General features: G+C 37.1%; 1 protein-coding gene across 1 annotated transcript; it reads right to left on the bottom strand.

The window, feature by feature from the left end:
• Positions 1-3,709: 3,709 nt before the first annotated feature.
• elfn1b (extracellular leucine-rich repeat and fibronectin type III domain containing 1b) lies at positions 3,710-6,500 on the bottom strand. Its single transcript, XM_016249477.1, has one exon. The coding sequence runs from the start codon at positions 6,172-6,174 to the stop codon at positions 3,742-3,744; it is 2,433 nt and encodes an 810-aa protein (XP_016104963.1). The 5' UTR covers positions 6,175-6,500; the 3' UTR covers positions 3,710-3,741.
• Between the last annotated feature and the right edge of the window lie 11,366 nt (positions 6,501-17,866).

Here is a 17,866-nt window from a genome sequence, read left to right on the forward strand (position 1 = left end):
TTTTAAAGTGTTACTTTGAGGCACTTTTACATTGACGTCTTCTTTCAAAGCAAAACTATAGAAAAGGGGTTTAACAACCACATAAAAAAAAAATCGATGTTCTTTTGAGATTTGATCTCGTCTAGGTAATTCCATATTCAGAGTCTCACTGAACTGTGAAATATTACAGTTTATCACATGTAATCAAATGTAACTCACCCAAATGGCATTATTCCCCTGTTATGAAATTCTTGCATACATTTCTAAATGTTCTCTGGATGTTCAAAAGCTCGGTTTTTTTTGTTGTCGTTGTTTTAAAAACTTGTTTTAATTCCATTTGATCATTTTGACAACATTCTCTGAAGTAGTGACATTTACGGTCCAACTAAAATGTTTCAGAAAATGTGTTCTATAATGAACTATGTATAAATAATGTGTTTGTGCTATCGTTTTATGACCTTGATTAAAGACAAAATAACTTTAAATGATCAATATATTAACATCTCGTCATAACTTCGAGAGAGTTAGCTAGATTTGCACATTTTTCCTGACAGTGTAGACAATTTTTGTAAGCAAAGAATGAGAGTGGGAGTGCTGACTTTTCTTATCATAGCAACTTTTTAGATTGTTCATTTACATCAGGAGTGCAACTTCATTGACATTATGGGTGGCACGTTTATATAAGGTCTGAAGAGTAGCTTCTGCTGTATTGTTTTAAAGATTTCTGCTCATCAAAACAATGTGCAGTGAGGCCCAGAAGTCTGAGACCAAATGCTTCTATTCTATTCTTCTGTTCATTTCATTGGTTTGATATTATCACCATAGAAATTGAGCGAAAAGCTGAAAATGAAAGATTTGAAAAATGCACAAGTTTAAAACCTGATGATCATGTTCTCATGCATAATTTGAAGAAGAACATCATACATTCAGCAGCAAGGAGTCCACATGGTCAGTCACAAAATTTCTTATTGATAGTGTAGAATCTGAAATGTTTCTTATTAATATTATGTCTTAATGTTTCTACAGTTTTTGATTTCCAGGTTTATATTTGATTTTGAATACCAGATTTTCAGCACACACTTTTGAACCCCATTGTTTATGTTGTTTGTTATATACCCTATTGATATTAGCTAATTTCTTCTGGTATGCAAGTCTCTGAGGCCCAGTAGAAATTACATTTCAGCCCACCTCAACGTGTTTGTGCTGTTCTCACAAAACCACAACAGGGACTTACCTTAAGCTCCACAACTGAACACGGCTTGAGGCACAATATGTCTTTGAGAAAAAAGTATTTATTCTTTAAGAAATAAAACCATTTTTATTGTGCTCTTTGACATTTCCACCAGACATGAAAGCCCTTATATCCATTCTTTCCCTCTTACAAGCAGCCCATACATGTGGCTGTTTTCAGGCTGCTCTACATTCACCAAGTCATTTTCTTTCAGCTTACTTTCAGTGTCCATGGAAAATCTGGAGTGCTACAGTTTGCAGTATAAGAGATGACAATCAACTCAACAGACCCGTTAATGAGATACAGTGCATGTAAGTTGAACCTTAAAAAGTATGGATTTGCACTAGGGACATGTTTTTCAAAGAGTTTAATAATCAAATATTTAAAATGTATTTACTCATAAATTAAGGAAAAGATGCGAGAAATCTTCTGGTGGTTTAAAGAAGACCCCCATTTCATTAATTACACAGACATTTGGATTAAATAATTATTTTGTCCCTATTATCATGCATTAGTCCTTTCTTGTAGGCGTTCATTTAGCTCAGAAATGACCTGGAATCGCCTAAACCTTTTAAACTTAATTATGTAACAAAACAGAAACAATCTTCATTAGGTACAAGATGACAGTGAATGTTCAGGACTAGGCTGACACAGAGAAACAATCTCCAATTTCAGTACAATAAGCAATAAATCAGTTCAACAATCAGTTTGATAATGGCATTTTCATTCATAAAATCAGTTGGTGAAATTAAATTTCCTCCGTAAATGCCACACAACCTGACAAAATTACAAACAATCTACCCGTGTTTTGAGATGGTGGATATGATGGTTTAAAAACAGCACTATGTGCACTTAATATTAATATTAACAGGGCTTAATATTTGGTTGACAACTTTTCTGTCAGACATTTGACATACACTTTGATTCAGATATCATTTAAATGTCATGTTATTTCACTCCATCAAGCAGGGTATTATAATGTGTGTTTTCACAGTACAGGTCTTAAAATTAGTTTCCTCCTAATTTAGAGGCCAATTCCATTGTTCTAATCAGTGGAATCTAAATTGTCTATGAGCATTAATGGCGGTGAGAAAATTTCGGACTGCCTAGATCAGCACTTTAGACCTGGCTTAAAAGCCATAGACGTCATAGCTCTGTTGAATCTCAGTAAAAAACAAACCCCAGGACTGATTTAGCAAGTTCTTGGGGTTCACAGTGGTTTAAAGTAGGCATGAAGTAGCAATATCTTTGACTGAGACAGAAATATTTCTGAAGGTCTTGCAAACAAGAATCGAACTGGGTTTAAGCTGAACTAAGCCCCAAATATTGTAAAACTGATGTCGGAGAAAAATAGTGTTAACACGCAGTACATTCATTCTCCAGTATGCAGGACTTGTGTTGAGTTTGTGGGGTCAGTTTTCACTGCTTTAAGATCTGTTAATGAAATACAATAGAAAGCCAAAAACAGTTCTACCTGCACAGCTGTGTCTGTATGTAATCACATTGCAGGTGCAAGTGTTAAGGACTTGAAACATTCCTTGTATGTTTGAAAATGTAAACTTTACAAAAAAAGAATGGAGAACGCATTAAGATAAGCTTTTCTTCTGAAAAGTTGTTGTTTCAAAATCCAGTAGAGGTGTGCTTCTGTAGCAAATTCAGCAGTTGTCCGTTGAACAGTCGCTAAGAAGAAAAAAAGAGCGTTTTCAAAGTTGCACAGTCTGTATAAAAATCTAAGGTTAGGGAGAACAGTGTTCTGTTAATGAAATACAATAGAAAGCCAAAAACAGTTCTACCTGCACAGCTGTGTCTGTATGTAATCACATTGCAGGTGCAAGTGTTAAGGACTTGAAACATTCCTTGTATGTTTGAAAATGTAAACTTGACAAAAAAAGAATGGAGAACGCATTAAGATAAGCTTTTCTTCTGAAAAGTTGTTGTTTCAAAATCCAGTAGAGGTGTGCTTCTGTAGCAAATTCAGCAGTTGTCCGTTGAACAGTCGCTAAGAAGAAAAAAAGAGCGTTTTCAAAGTTGCACAGTCTGTATAAAAATCTAAGGTTAGGGAGAACAGTGTTTGGTAGACATTTTGAGTTGTATGTTTTTCCAAGTACACAACAGTCAATACTGTCACAGGACACGGCCATGCGATAACCAAAGATTAATTGTAATAAGAAGAAGAATCAATCTTAACAGTAATACTACTAATCAATGATGGTCATGATGATGAGGATGATGATGATAATATAATAGTAGTTTATTGTTATTTCCAATATATAAAAATCAAATGTTGAGTTGAGGTTAATACTGTAAAAATGTTCTATTCTTACCACTTGGCACGTACACTCACTGCAAGATCTACAGTATCTCGTATTTTGTTTTCATTCTCAAACAGAATGATTGAAAAGAGCTAGCAATACTTCTAAGCTATTTCTCTAAAAGTGAGTGCTGACTTGTCACTTAATCATTGATACTGGCTGGTTTGGTCCAGAGATTTGTGTGGTCTTCTTTAATCGAACGAGCTATAAAAATGGTAATCATGATTTCTGCTGAGCAGAGACTCCTTTCCAGTAGTCCAGAATGTCATGTAGGTCCTCATCTTTGGCAAACTGTACTTTCCTCCTTAATGCATGACCTGCTGCAATGTATTCTTCCTCATCCCTATGGCGTTTGCGGTGGAGTTTAAAACGTTCCCACAGGCTAAGAGAAGGCCTACAGCTGTACTCAGGACTGGAGTAGCCACTCAGGTTGTGGTACTGCGGTGAGAGCTGTGAATAGGACAGCTCCCGTGGTCTGGAGTGCGTCAGCGGCTCCAGAATGGATGACTTCCGGCTCCCCGACACCTCTATCGACTCCTCTATATGGTGGGGACCAGGGTAGGAGTGCCTGTGTTCGCTGTATTGTCGAATCCGTTCTGCCTCCGCCCTCAGGATTGCAGCAGCTGGAGTGACTGTTATGATTCCTGACTCATCGAGTGGAGATGCCTTCTCAATATATTTGGACTCTGATCTGTAAGCTCCTTCGGAACGGAAAGAGCGTGGACTGCGCAACGAACCACTCGAGGATGTGCTTGCACGCTTTTGCGGGGCATCCATACTGTGGTGCCTCTGTAGAGGATGATGGTACCCTCCTTTGTATACTGGAGACAGAAACCCAGACTTGCCCGGTGGGTGTTCTGATATAAGGACCAACTGCGGCTCCGCTGTGGACACCGCGCTGGATTTTGCAGCCTGGAATGATGTTGAATCGGATTTGAGTGCATCGATGCAGTTGTTGATGATCTGGTTTACTTTGTCCACTTCTTTTGCAATAGTGGATATCTCTGCAACAGATCCCTGGCTGGTTTCTGATGGAGGAACGCTGCATTCCCTAACGCTGCGCTCTGGTTGCTCTGATCTCACTTCCATGTAATTCCCTTTTGTGGTCTTTGGTGTCCCAGAGATCTCTTGCATTTTATACTGATCTGAGTCACTGGCAGTTGGCAAGTATGGCATCCTTTGTACAGTCTCACCAGCGGACAGAATTTGTTTCTGGGACAGCTGTGATATAGTCCCTTGTTCCAGTTCAGTTCCATATTTCATCTCAATCAAGTTTCTTTTCATCTTTTCCAGCTTCTTGCTCTTTGGCTCGTCTTGCTGTTTGCGCTTTCTCAAGCAATGGAACACTACACCCAGAACGATCAGCATCCCAAAGAGACAACCGAGGATGGTCATAATGTAATGAGTGGCGGTTGAATCATTTGTCACATGTTCTTGCAATGTCCTTGGTCCTGTGGAGATGGTAAGGCAGGTGTGGTTGAATCTCAATGAATTACGAATGGATGCCACACAGTAAGTGTAGTTAGTGTGAGATTTAAGGTTCTGTAACTCAATGTCTTCTCTCTGGCTTTTCAGGTTTTGGATATCAGTGAAGAAGCTGTTATTGTACAAGACAAGGATGTACATTTTTCTAAATGGATTTGGAATCTGAATCGAGATTGTCGCACTTGTGTGGGTAATGTCTTTTAGTTTCATTAGAGGACGTGCATCTGGATCCACAAAGGTGGGGCTGATGCTTATGGTCTCCTCCTCTGTTCCTGAGGAACAGTCATCCAGTCCGCAAGGGCTTAACATTGTTGGAGTGCACTCGTCTGAAGACCCTTGAAGATTCGGTGTCTCATTGTCATCGATGCAGACAGAGGAGAGTGCATGGAAGGCATTCCGAAATCTTGGCATCCTGGGGTTCTGACTCAAGAGGCTATAGCCTGAAAAGCCAGGGGGTGTGTCGCACACCATCCGCTCACTTGTCCGGTTTGGGAATGCAACAAGCCAGCGCAGGAATCCCAACAGCTCACATGAGCAACTGAACGGGTTTACATAGAGCTCACACGTTGTAAGCTTCGACAGACCACGAAATGTAGCACCATCCAGAAGCTGAATCCTGTTCATGGAAAGGTCGATGTTTTCAATCGCAGGACACTCCCAGAAGGCATTGGCTGAGACGGTCTCGATCAGGTTAGCCTGAAGGTACAGGTACTGTAAGCGTCCCAATCCTCTCAGCATTCCCTCGGTCAAGTTCCTCAGCTTGTTAAAGCCAATCTGCAACACTTGAAGATTAAATTGGGCTGAGAAAGCCCCATCTTCAATATAAGAGATGTCATTCTTAGTCAGGTTCATGTATGTGAGATTGCCGAAGCGACTTAAGGAAGAAAAGTGGATGCTTCGAATCTTGTTCTCATTGAGTCGCAGGTCAACAATTGTGCTGTTAATATGCAATGGGATATTTTCATATGGTGGCTGGTTCTGGCTGCAGATTGCCAACCATACAAATCCCTTTTCCCCTTCAATCAGCCAGCAGTCACCCTGAACAACAGGCACCCTTGTCAATGAGAGGAACACAAGAGCCATAGCCCAGCAAAGTAAGGCACTGGTCACCATACCTCCTCCATGTCCACTGGACCCAGGTGAAATAGACATCTGTGATTCAGCCATAGCCCCAGCTTGTTCCTCAGCTTGTTCCTGAGGAACAAGTGTGTTGTTTACACACGTTATGATCTTTTTAGCAGTATTCCACTGGATATTCAACAAGGCTTTGATTGTAATTGAATGTAACAGTTTAGGAACATCAGCTTGAGAAAAACGATTTTTGTTTTTCTCTGTTCAGTGTACGCTTGGTGTCTTGTCACACTGGAAAGGAAGCTTCATTTATGACCAGAGTCTTGTTTGTGTGCAATAGCTTTTCAGATAGCGAATCTGAGCTTTCCCACGCATAGCCTCCCACAGGGCAGGAAGTGCTTGTGTTTTCATTTCTCATCAGATACCCGCTCATGACCAGATTTTCATATTGCATCCTGCAGAAATAAGAAGAAAGAACATGATTATTGATATTTGAAAAAACTAGGTCAAGTCGTAACAATGCTCCCTCAGAGAGAGTAACAAGAGTACAAAATTATATAAATGTGAATATTTTGTACAGCACATTATGAAATAACCCACTTACCCAAACTTAATGCCATGGCCCTTTACAATTAAGTCCAAATGAACACCCACTACTTTCATTGTACCTTAATTTCCAACTATTAACGGTGATACAGAGTGCAGAATATTGTCTAGTGGCATTTTGGAGCTATTTTTAAAAAGTCAATTTTTGTTTAGCTGACGCCATGTTTTTCATGTGTATATAATCATTACGGTTGCTCACCTACTGAGAACAAAACTTAGCACAAATCAATCACGCAGACACACTCGCACACTCTCCAAGACCAATTAACGTCTAACAACTTACCTCATCCTGATAATGCAAACACACACTCTATACAGAAGAGTTTGCTTTTACATCTATCCACCTTATTAGCTTATGAGACCCTCTCCACTTGGCTAATGAAGGGAAACCCTTAAAATAGACTGCTTTTCTAATTACAGCGCAACCTAAATCAAACAACTGCTAAAGATAGAACAATATACAATAACTTAATGGTTGTTTTAGATATGGAGAATATATTGCATGTGCCTCTCTTAAAAGGAAATTGGGTTTTGTTTGTACTCAAATATTTCAATAATTGCTCAGAATGTATTGGATGATTTTTTTTTACGTATCCAAACAGAGCTTGTTTGCATTTGTGTGCAAGGGAATAAAAATATGCTGACCCAACCTAACCTACAGAGTAATTAAAGTACAGTGAAAAAACAATATATCATCATCAATTAGATAATACTGGTGCTATTATCTAGTTCATGATGATACATTGGATTTTCACTCTACTTTGATTCATCTTAGCTGTTTTAAATTGAACAACTAAATTATTTACTATGAAACAATATATAAACAGTCAGTATTTTAAAAAAATCACTTGAATAAAGAAACATTGCAATTGATTGCATTTTTTACAGACTTGACCTGGCTTTGGTTTCTAACAGGAGGGAGGACTCCTGCATATACAGTAGCTGTGGAAAGAGCTAGGAAAAGAACACTATTCCTTTTCAAGAAAGGGGTGGACGGAACAATCTTGTAAAACTGCCGTGATTATGTGATAGATAAGCTGTGCTTTGGCTAGTGCTGCTCTACAGATTGTACATTGTATTGCCGGTGCACTCCATGCTGCTTAAATGGACCAGTCTGATGATGGTGAACATTTTTCTTCCTTTAAATCCTACTATAATTACATTGTATATGTATCTGTCTGGGCTTCAAACTGACAGGCATCAAAGTCCTGATGTTCTCCATGGCCAGTGTGCGTGTGTGTTTGCAGGCCCATTTCATGTGGACGGGACATGGGTAATGCTGTCTGGTTGAATTCTGATTCTGATGTTTTACAAAGTGCTTGTTTCACAAGAACATTGTAGACAGTAGAAGAGGCCGGCAAGAGCGGACACAGGGTGAAAAGAGAGTTCTGTGTAACGTCAATCTTTCATAGCATTCAAACTGTATGTGCCCTTACTTCACAGTGTGCTAGGTGTTACACACCACAGTACGCTGCCTCAACTGCAAACAAATCGCTGTTCCCCCAAGTAACCTTCCTATCACTACCAGCATTTTAAATATTCATGTATTTGTTTATATGCGGTCATGTGAATAGTGAAGTTCTCACATGCTGTGTTTTACGTTGCTAGGTATATTAATAACATATGCATGTGTGAACACACTTATGCACATATCGACTACCTCAAAGCTGAATGTTACATCACTGTTTTACTTTTTCCAGAATTACATGTGTCACGGTCTGTCACAGCAGTTTACTACAGAGACCCAGATCCAGAATGATCAAGGGAGTGAGGTTTATTGACAAGACAAAGGAACGAATGAGATGCGAGAGTCCAAACAGTAGGAAATGGCAGTCTGCAGGAGAACAGGAGGATGGCTGAGGTCAGACCTGGACAAAGTTAGGCTGGAGAACAAGGATGATAGAGCGGCCCCAGATAATGAGAACACTGGAGATCAGGCAGCAGCTTGAGAAACCAGGGCTTGATACTTCGAGCTGTGGTGAAATCAGTCCAGTCAGATAGCCAGGTCTTGAAAACAGCAGCCAGGGGAATCAGGACACAGAACAGGAACAAACACAAGACCACAAGAGAGAACAAACAGCAAGATAAAACTCTGACTACGCACTATGACTAGAAAGAAAAGAACAAAGAAAAACAAACTCAAACTGCAGAGAGCAAATAAACAAAAGAATGAACCATAAGGCAAAATCTAGGAATCGATAACTGGAATAAAAACAGACGAGATCAAAATAAGGAAAGAAGCCAAACAAGAGGTTTGATAAAACTAGAACAAAAATAAAGACAGGAACTAGACTTGGACAAAATAACAAAAAGCAACGAAAACCTAATAAACCTCTAGAAAACGAAATGCAAAGCTAGACTGAAAGGAGTGTAAAATAACACTACTAATACGACTAGCAGAATGACAAAGAAGTCTCTTCACAGAAGGAACTAATGCAACGAACCAGCAGAGACATGAGGGAAGAGGCACACTATAAAGGAGCAGAACACATGAGGAACAGGTGGACACAATCAAGTTAACGAGGACTAGACTATGGGGTGTGGTAGAGGGAAACAAGGGGGCAGGACGAGAGGAGCACATGGCCAACATAAACAAAGACAAAGACAAACCAGGAAACGTTAAACCAGGGGTGCCCAAACTCGGTCCTGGAGGGCCGGTGTCCTGCAGAGTTTAGCTCCAACCCTAATTAAACACACCTGAAGCAGCTAATGAAGGTCTTACTAGGCATACTAGAAACTTGCAGGCATGTGTGTTGAGGCAAGCTGGAGCTAAACTCTGCAGGACACCGGCCCTCCAGGACCGAGTTTGGGCACCCCTGCGTTAAACAAAGACAGAACAGACATGACTGTCAGGGCACGACCCTGACACATATGTACTGTACTTATTTATTCATTCATTCATTCATTCATTCATTTGTTAATTTATGGCATGACAAATGTGCATGCACATTTTAGTTTTTAAAGATATGCCATTTGGTTTCGTATTTGAATGAAATGCAGTGACATCCATACATTTGTAAGTGTATTGTGGTGCCCAAATATTTTGGGGGCCACTGCAGCTGTGTGTCTAGGATAACACACACACAATTCAATTCACAGGAAGAAATTTGTACTGCAAATGCATCTGTACTTGATAAACTTGACATTCGGCAAATGTGTAATGCAGTTCAGAATGAATAGAAATAATAAATCAAGGGGACTATTACACTCTGTCAGAAATATGTTGTTTTATTATGCATGCTGAAGATATCTTCTATATGAAGTATTTGTTCTGAATGTTTAAGACAGATCTATAATTGACAAACCATGTTAGTATCACAATAGACCGTTTTAACAGTGCAGTCTTCATGAGAACAAGCCTTTGGCTCAGTCATTCGCCCCAAAACACTTAACCTGCATGTCAAACCATTCATAAACTTCAAAGGAAATGACTTATTGTGTTCGCTTCCACACTCTCAGAAAAAAAGGTACAAAAGCTTTCACTGGGGCGGTACCTTTTCAAAAGGTACACTTTTGTACCTTTTAGGTACTAATATGTACACTTTAGGTACTAATACAGTATGTACCTTTAAGATACCAATATGGACTCTTTAGGTACAAAGTTGTGCCGTTTGAAGAGGTACCGCCCCAGTGACAACTTTTGTACCTTTTTTTCTGAGAGTGCATGAACTGACTTCGATACACTACTGCACAGCAAGAGGCGTTCAAGCAGTCAGACTAACATTCAGTACTGTGTGTCTGTGTTCGAGCGTCAGAGAGGAAGGGATTGATTGTGTGTGTGTGTGTGGGGGGACTTGAATGTAGTTGCTTGTGGCTTAAAATAACACACTCCCTTTTTATGATCAATAAACAACTGTGTGACTCTGTGACATTAGATTAAACCACTCGCTCTGGGCAAACATAAGAGAAGCTGTTATCCCCATATATTTTCTTTCTCTCTCCCTAGCTTCTCGTTTTCTAAGTGGAAATCCCAAAATCTCAGGTTTCTGGGTGAAATTTGTGATATTGGAGACATTAGTCTTCGAAAAGTAAACAGACTGTAAACATGTCAAGATGAATCAAAGTGATATGAAGTGATTAATGTAATATGACATTCATTTACACACTAATAAAATGCAGTATCAGATATAGAATAGATGATAAACACATAAAACATCAGTTAAATTATCTTTATGTGCTTATTGAGAATATGCACTGCTTATTCTGATTTTTTTTTGGTAATATATAATAATATATACAACTACTGCTCAAAGTTAAGGGTTTGAATTTTTTTTTTAACATGTATTAATATTTAATGTATTTGTTTAATACACTCTAAATAAATTATGTAACTCAAGCAGCTTGTTGAGGAGAATTGTTTTATGTATGTTTTGTATAGTGATTAGTCCAATTATGATTAGACATATGTTGTATATACAAGTTTTTTTTATGTCTGAGTGCCGCTTAAAAAAACCTGTTAATTTTGAGTGTATGAATTCAAAAATGTAAATGAATTAATTGCTTTTAAATTGTCAATACAACTACAGTATGTATTAAAAATCCATGTTTACAAAAATGCAGTTAATTACATAAATAAATAACTTCATAAATAAAGTTTTTAAAACACAAATTGAATATGTACACTTTAGGTACTAATACAGTATGTACCTTTAAGATACCAATATGGACTCTTTAGGTACAAAGTTGTGCCGTTTGAAGAGGTACCGCCCCAGTGACAACTTTTGTACCTTTTTTTCTGAGAGTGCATGAACTGACTTCGATACACTACTGCACAGCAAGAGGCGTTCAAGCAGTCAGACTAACATTCAGTACTGTGTGTCTGTGTTCGAGCGTCAGAGAGGAAGGGATTGATTGTGTGTGTGTGTGGGGGGACATGAATGTAGTTGCTTGTGGCTTAAAATAACACACTCCCTTTTTATGATCAATAAACAACTGTGTGACTCTGTGACATTAGATTAAACCACTCGCTCTGGGCAAACATAAGAGAAGCTGTTATCCCCATATATTTTCTTTCTCTCTCCCTAGCTTCTCGTTTTCTAAGTGGAAATCCCAAAATCTCAGGTTTCTGGGTGAAATTTGTGATATTGGAGACATTAGTCTTCGAAAAGTAAACAGACTGTAAACATGTCAAGATGAATCAAAGTGATATGAAGTGATTAATGTAATATGACATTCATTTACACACTAATAAAATGCAGTATCAGATATAGAATAGATGATAAACACATAAAACATCAGTTAAATTATCTTTATGTGCTTATTGAGAATATGCACTGCTTATTCTGATTTTTTTTTGGTAATATATAATAATATATACAACTACTGCTCAAAGTTAAGGGTTTGAAATTTTTTTTTAACATGTATTAATATTTAATGTATTTGTTTAATACACTCTAAATAAATTATGTAACTCAAGCAGCTTGTTGAGGAGAATTGTTTTATGTATGTTTTGTATAGTGATTAGTCCAATTATGATTAGACACTAGTTGACGCCACAGACAGGAGAAAAACATGAAGCAGTGGCGTGTATACTGTAGATGTGATTGGGCATCTTGTATGTAGCATAAACTGTGGGAAGGAAGAAGAGGTTTATGGACTGATGTGGCAGACTTTAGGTGCATTCACACCTCACAGTACAAGCGATCTTTTACCACCACAGGAAAAGCGTCAAGGAAGGCTGATTTTACAAGGTTGCTTGGTAGCGAGAAGGTGGGAGTTATACACGATAGTTAAAAAAGCACATAAGAAAGGTAAGAATTTGAGGCTTAGGACAGAAAAAGTCATTTTGGAATCAATGTTACTTGTTAAATTTAAACCATAATATTCAAGTCACTTTTCTGTTAATTTCATCTATTTCCTGACACGTTGTACACTACTGTTCAAAAGCTTGGGGTGAGTTTTTTTTTTTAAGAAATTAATGCTTTTATTCAGTGAGGATTGTCAGTAAAGTAATTTATAATGTTACAAAAGATTTTACAAAAGAAATCCGACATCACAGTTTCTACAAAAATATTAAGCAGCACAGCTGTTTTCAACACTGATAATAATTCAAAACGTTTCTTGAGTATCAAATCAGCATATTGGAATGATTTCTGAAGGATCACATGACACTGAAGAGCTGAAAATTCAGCTTTGATCACAAGAATAAATAACATTTGAAAAAATGTTAAAATAGAAAGTACTTAGTTATTTTAATTGCAGTAATATTTCATTACTATCTATCTATTTAAATCAAATACATGCTAAAACATTAAAAACCTTACCAAAATGTCTTACCAATCCTAAACTTTTGGATAATACATGTCTGCACACCCATAAAAATATGGAAATAAACAAGACTGAAAACCTCCACCTTGCATATATTAAAAGAAATTGGGGTATATTTAAAATGTCAACATTGTAGCTGTTAACTGATGTCATGCCACATTTCATTTTCTGTTGGTTATGTATGAGACAAAATCACTATTCATTTTCTACAGTAAAAAATAAAATTGAATTTTTTATCCTAAAAAAGTAACTTAATGCATTTCATAAAAAATAAATGCTCTGCTTGTTCTTAGGGTCGCCTTTTTAAGCAGTAGGCTACACTTATTTTCATCTCATTGCGTCCCAAAAAAAAACAACATTTTTTAGAATGATTATCCGAAAAGATGGACTTCAGTTGCTATTTCACTACAGCGTCTCTACCAAAAGCACAAGCTCAGTCTCTCTTCCATCTTTGGATTTTTTTTTGCAGCACCTCCCATGTAATGATACACCATGTGGCTAGTTGTCTGATACTCATTTGCTGTGCTTTCTAAACTCAGCGGCAGGAAGGGTCAAAGTTGAAATTGTTATAAAACTTGACATGCACGCAAGACAACACTGACGGAAGCTTGATGCTTTGTTCCATTGAGTTTAATGCATTGGAAGTGTTGGTTTTAAGACGCATGCTGAAGATGTCTATGTTGGAAATGCATTTTAAGTATGTAATTACTTGAGAGAAATTCCGTCATTATTTGGTATGTGTTTTTCAGAGTTTTCTTCTGGTGTGGTTATGCGCTCATACTAGAAGATTAGACTGCACATTGGCTCCGAGTAAACGTGTCAGGTCTATTCACTGCCAACTTTGAGAAAGCTGCATAAATTTGCACGTCTTTCCACAGCGTGGAGCTATTTTTGAACTTGGCAGCCATTGATATAGAGTTTATCCTGGAATAAGAGGGAGAAGAAAAAAAAAAGGAAGCCATGACATACAAAGTGCAGATTGTGCAAGACCAAAGATCTTCCCTGATGAGACCACCGAGGATTGCCTCTGCACAGAGAGCCTAAGCCTAGTCACATAACATTAAAGAGAGCTCACTTGAAACTGAAGCTTCTGTCTTCGGTTACTCACTAAGCTGTTAGTTTTTGGTGATAAATGCTGTTGTCTTTTGTTTTCAGTTCGTGCGATGTGCAATATGTCATTTATTTACAAATTTGCATTAATTAACACAGATGATTTACTATGTAGGGCAGATTCTTTCACTTCATGTGAAGTCAAATATTGTGTAAATGCTGTCTGATCCATTAATATGTAGCATGTAGTGCCCTGAAGATTAGTGATGTGAAGCACACCGGATTAAAGCGTTGCTTCATTGTAAATGTGTTTATGTATCTGTTTGAGAGCGAGGGTGCTTAAGCATATGAAATTGGCCCTGGGAAATTTTGATGATTAATGACGTTCCTTCACACTCCAGAAATCTGTTCCATTGCTTTGCAGAGCACAGATCGTGAAAACAGGCAAAAACTAATATGCATTATTACATTTCACAAACACCATGCTACAAAGCGTTAACTAAAGTTGCAAGGCAGGGGAGTCTGATTAATATTTGATGAAATCTGAAACTGCAGTGTTAGTATTATTTATATACTATTATAATATGTATTGATATTTTGAACTAGCTTTTATTTTCATATTTTCAGTTTATATTTTAATTTTGTTGTGTGCTTTTGTCATTTTTATTAATTTTTGATTTTCTATTGTTATTTCAGTTTTACTTTTAGTTGTTTTAGTATTTCAGCCTAAACATATTTATTTCATTAAGTTGACAGAAATATTTTTAATAAAGTTTTCATGCAATATTTATATTCATTCACCTTTATTTCAATGATCAAAAACAACATTTAATAGTTTTTGTTTATTTGTGTATTCTGTGTGGGTCTTCCGTAGTTTCAGAAGTCAAAAAGCCTCTATAGTTTCTATGATGTTTTCTAGATATGGCTTTATTCCGTATAACAGCAATAGCACACAACTTCTCTAAAAGACACAATATTTAGAGTTATCATTCATGGATTCCACAGAATCACTTATTTTAGTATATTAGCAGTATTTTGAAGCTTTAAAAATCATTTTGGGGGGGGAATTGAAAGAAAACTTTGTTGCACTTTGTACGTCACTATAATAAACAAGGCAAGCACTAATACTTTCACACAAATGCTTCCTCTATTTCTCTCAGCGCATTTAAGCAGAGTTGAGAGCCGGAACAATGCGTTTTATAATGTTGAGTGGAGTGTGTTTAGGATGCTGCGTAATACCTGAAGTAAAGTTTTCTTGCATGTTGTTATTGCATGCTGATGCTGTTTAGATTCCCCACTGACTCTTTCTCAGCTGGACCTGACAGTGATGACAGCTCTCTAATTAAAGAAGAATACATTACCTATAATGAGTAAGAAAGAGAGAGAGAGAGAGAGAGAGAGAGAGTGTGTGTGTGTGTGTGTGTGTTTGTTTTGTCATTGAGGCTCTACACCGCATGCATGGATTAAAAGTTTGCATTTGACTCTTTAAGGATGCGGTCCCAGAATACAATCATCATAATGTATTAGTGTTTGAAGAAGATGATCACAAGGAAACCGCCGCAGAGGTACAGAGTTAAACTGAGTAGCATGGCTTACCGCTCGGCATTTTGGCAGTGTGAATATATTTACTGAAGGATATGAATGCTTGCTGTAATTTGGCTTTTGTGTAAATCTCAACTGTTGTTACAAGCTGACTGCGTTCACTGTCTGTTAATACTGTCTGTATTCTTGCTGTCAGCATTGTCAGACCCAGACAGATTTTCTTCATATTTACTCTGCTGTTTCGGGCAGAAAAGCTGTGTAATTCTGCAAAATACTTTTTTTAAACACAAAACGTAATCTCGAACAGTTGACAGGTCTTACTGGTAGCTGAAAACATCAAAATACCTAAAGTATTTAATAAACAAACACACAAGGGCTGTACAGTATGTAGCCTACTGTAGATACATGCTGAATGTTCGTTGTATCTCAAATATTTTTTCTCTCACTGCAAAAAAGGTGAGGTGTTGATAAAACGTGTTAAAGTTGCAAAGCACACACAAACATTATTTTTGTCTTATTTACATTTGTTTACACCTCTCCACTAGCTTAGACAGATGTGTCTTCTCTGGGTGGTTTCTACTGTGGTGACTTTTGCATAAGCAGCAACATCAAATGTTGAGTTTAAAATTACACACAAGGGCTGTACAGTATGTAGCCTACTGTAGATACATGCTGAATGTTCGTTGTATCTCAAATATTTTTTCTCTCACTGCAAAAAAGGTGAGGTGTTGATAAAGCGTGTTAAAGTTGCAAAGCACTCACAAACATTATTTTTGTCTTATTTACATTTGTTTACACCTCTCCACTAGCTTAGACAGATGTGTCTTCTCTGGGTGGTTTCTACTGTGGTGACTTTTGCATAAGCAGCAACATCAAATGTTGAGTTTAAAATGATGTTTTTGTTACGCAATAAATAACATTTTCAGGATATATATGGGGAATGTGTTCAGGATATATATGGGGAATGATTATTGATAAAACAATATCAAAAATACAACAGCTAGCACTGTAAAAAAAAAAAAAAAATTTTTATATTTATATACATGTACATTATTTATATACATTCAAGATGTTTTAATGTTTTTGAAAGAAGTCTCTTATGCTCACCAACGCTGCATTTATTGGATTAAAAATCCAGTAAAATCCAGTAATAATGAGAAATATGATTACAATTTAAAGTGACTGTTTTCTGTTTAAATTTATTTTCACATGTAATTTATTTCTGTGATGGCAAAGCTGAATTTTCAGCATCATTACTCTGTTCTTCAGTGTCACGTGATCCTTCAGAAATCATTCTAATATCCTGATTTGCTGCTCAAGATCAAGAAACATTTTGTGTTATCACTGTTGAATGACATATCTTTGCTATCATTTTTTATTTATGCATTGTTGCTGAACAAGTGTACTAATATATATATATTTTTTTAAATCTTACTGCCCCAAACTTATAAACAATACTGTATAAAACCCTAATGAAATCTATAAATATGAAAAATTAATGAATTATAAATGTGCACAAAAATATTAAAAACTATCATTTTAAATTATAACTTAAGGTAATATTAGACAAAATTACTCTTTTGAATATATTAAATCAGTGGTAAATTCCTAATTCAAACAGACCAAAATAGTTTAGTCTAAATATTCTAAAACCTGACAAATTAAATCTAATTTAATTTACACAACAGCCATGAAATCACCCATAACAACCTCATCACATGCTAATAATTGCTTGGCTTGGCAGCAAGTTTTGCACGAGCAAGAACCAATCACATTTTATTCAGACAGTCCATTTAAACTCAGCATGAAATCTTCACAGCATTTACACTTTTTAGCAAGATGGAGGAACATGTGTTATTTAAGAGCTCTAATAAGAAAAAAAACAGTCCTTTATCCTGCCTAATGAATCCATACACTGTGAAACTGAGAAATACTGTTGTTAGGAGCAAGGACCGAACATGGTCTAAAAGGAAAGGTACAAGACCAGCTTCCTTTCAAATATTCACTTCCTCTTTCCTGTTTTTACTCAAAGACACACATCTAAAGAATAAGAGCTGACAGCATCTCTCTTTATACACATGAACAAAACCTGCAAACTAAAGGATTTCTCACATAAGCGTAGAGGAGGAATAAAACAACCAGCTCAAGACACAGATGGCGGCCACTCCTCCCTTCTTCCTCTTTCTCTGGGGTCTGCAGTGCTCTTGACACCTGGTCATCATGACATTCTCCATTTAGCTGTTCAGCATCACCAGCCAGATGAGAATGTGTATAAAAGATGAGCGGCTAACTGACAAGATAAAAGGATGTGCAGAGAAAAGAT

The sequence above is a fragment of the Sinocyclocheilus grahami genome, unplaced genomic scaffold (genome assembly GCF_001515645.1).
Source record: "Sinocyclocheilus grahami isolate Dianchi unplaced genomic scaffold, SAMN03320097.WGS_v1.1 scaffold25.1, whole genome shotgun sequence".
Lineage (NCBI taxonomy): Eukaryota > Metazoa > Chordata > Actinopteri > Cypriniformes > Cyprinidae > Sinocyclocheilus > Sinocyclocheilus grahami.

Bases quoted from the DNA above. Each gene is read 5' to 3' on its own strand.
- elfn1b (XM_016249477.1), bottom strand. From the start codon at position 6,174: ATGGCTGAATCACAGATGTCTATTTCACCTGGGTCCAGTGGACATGGA.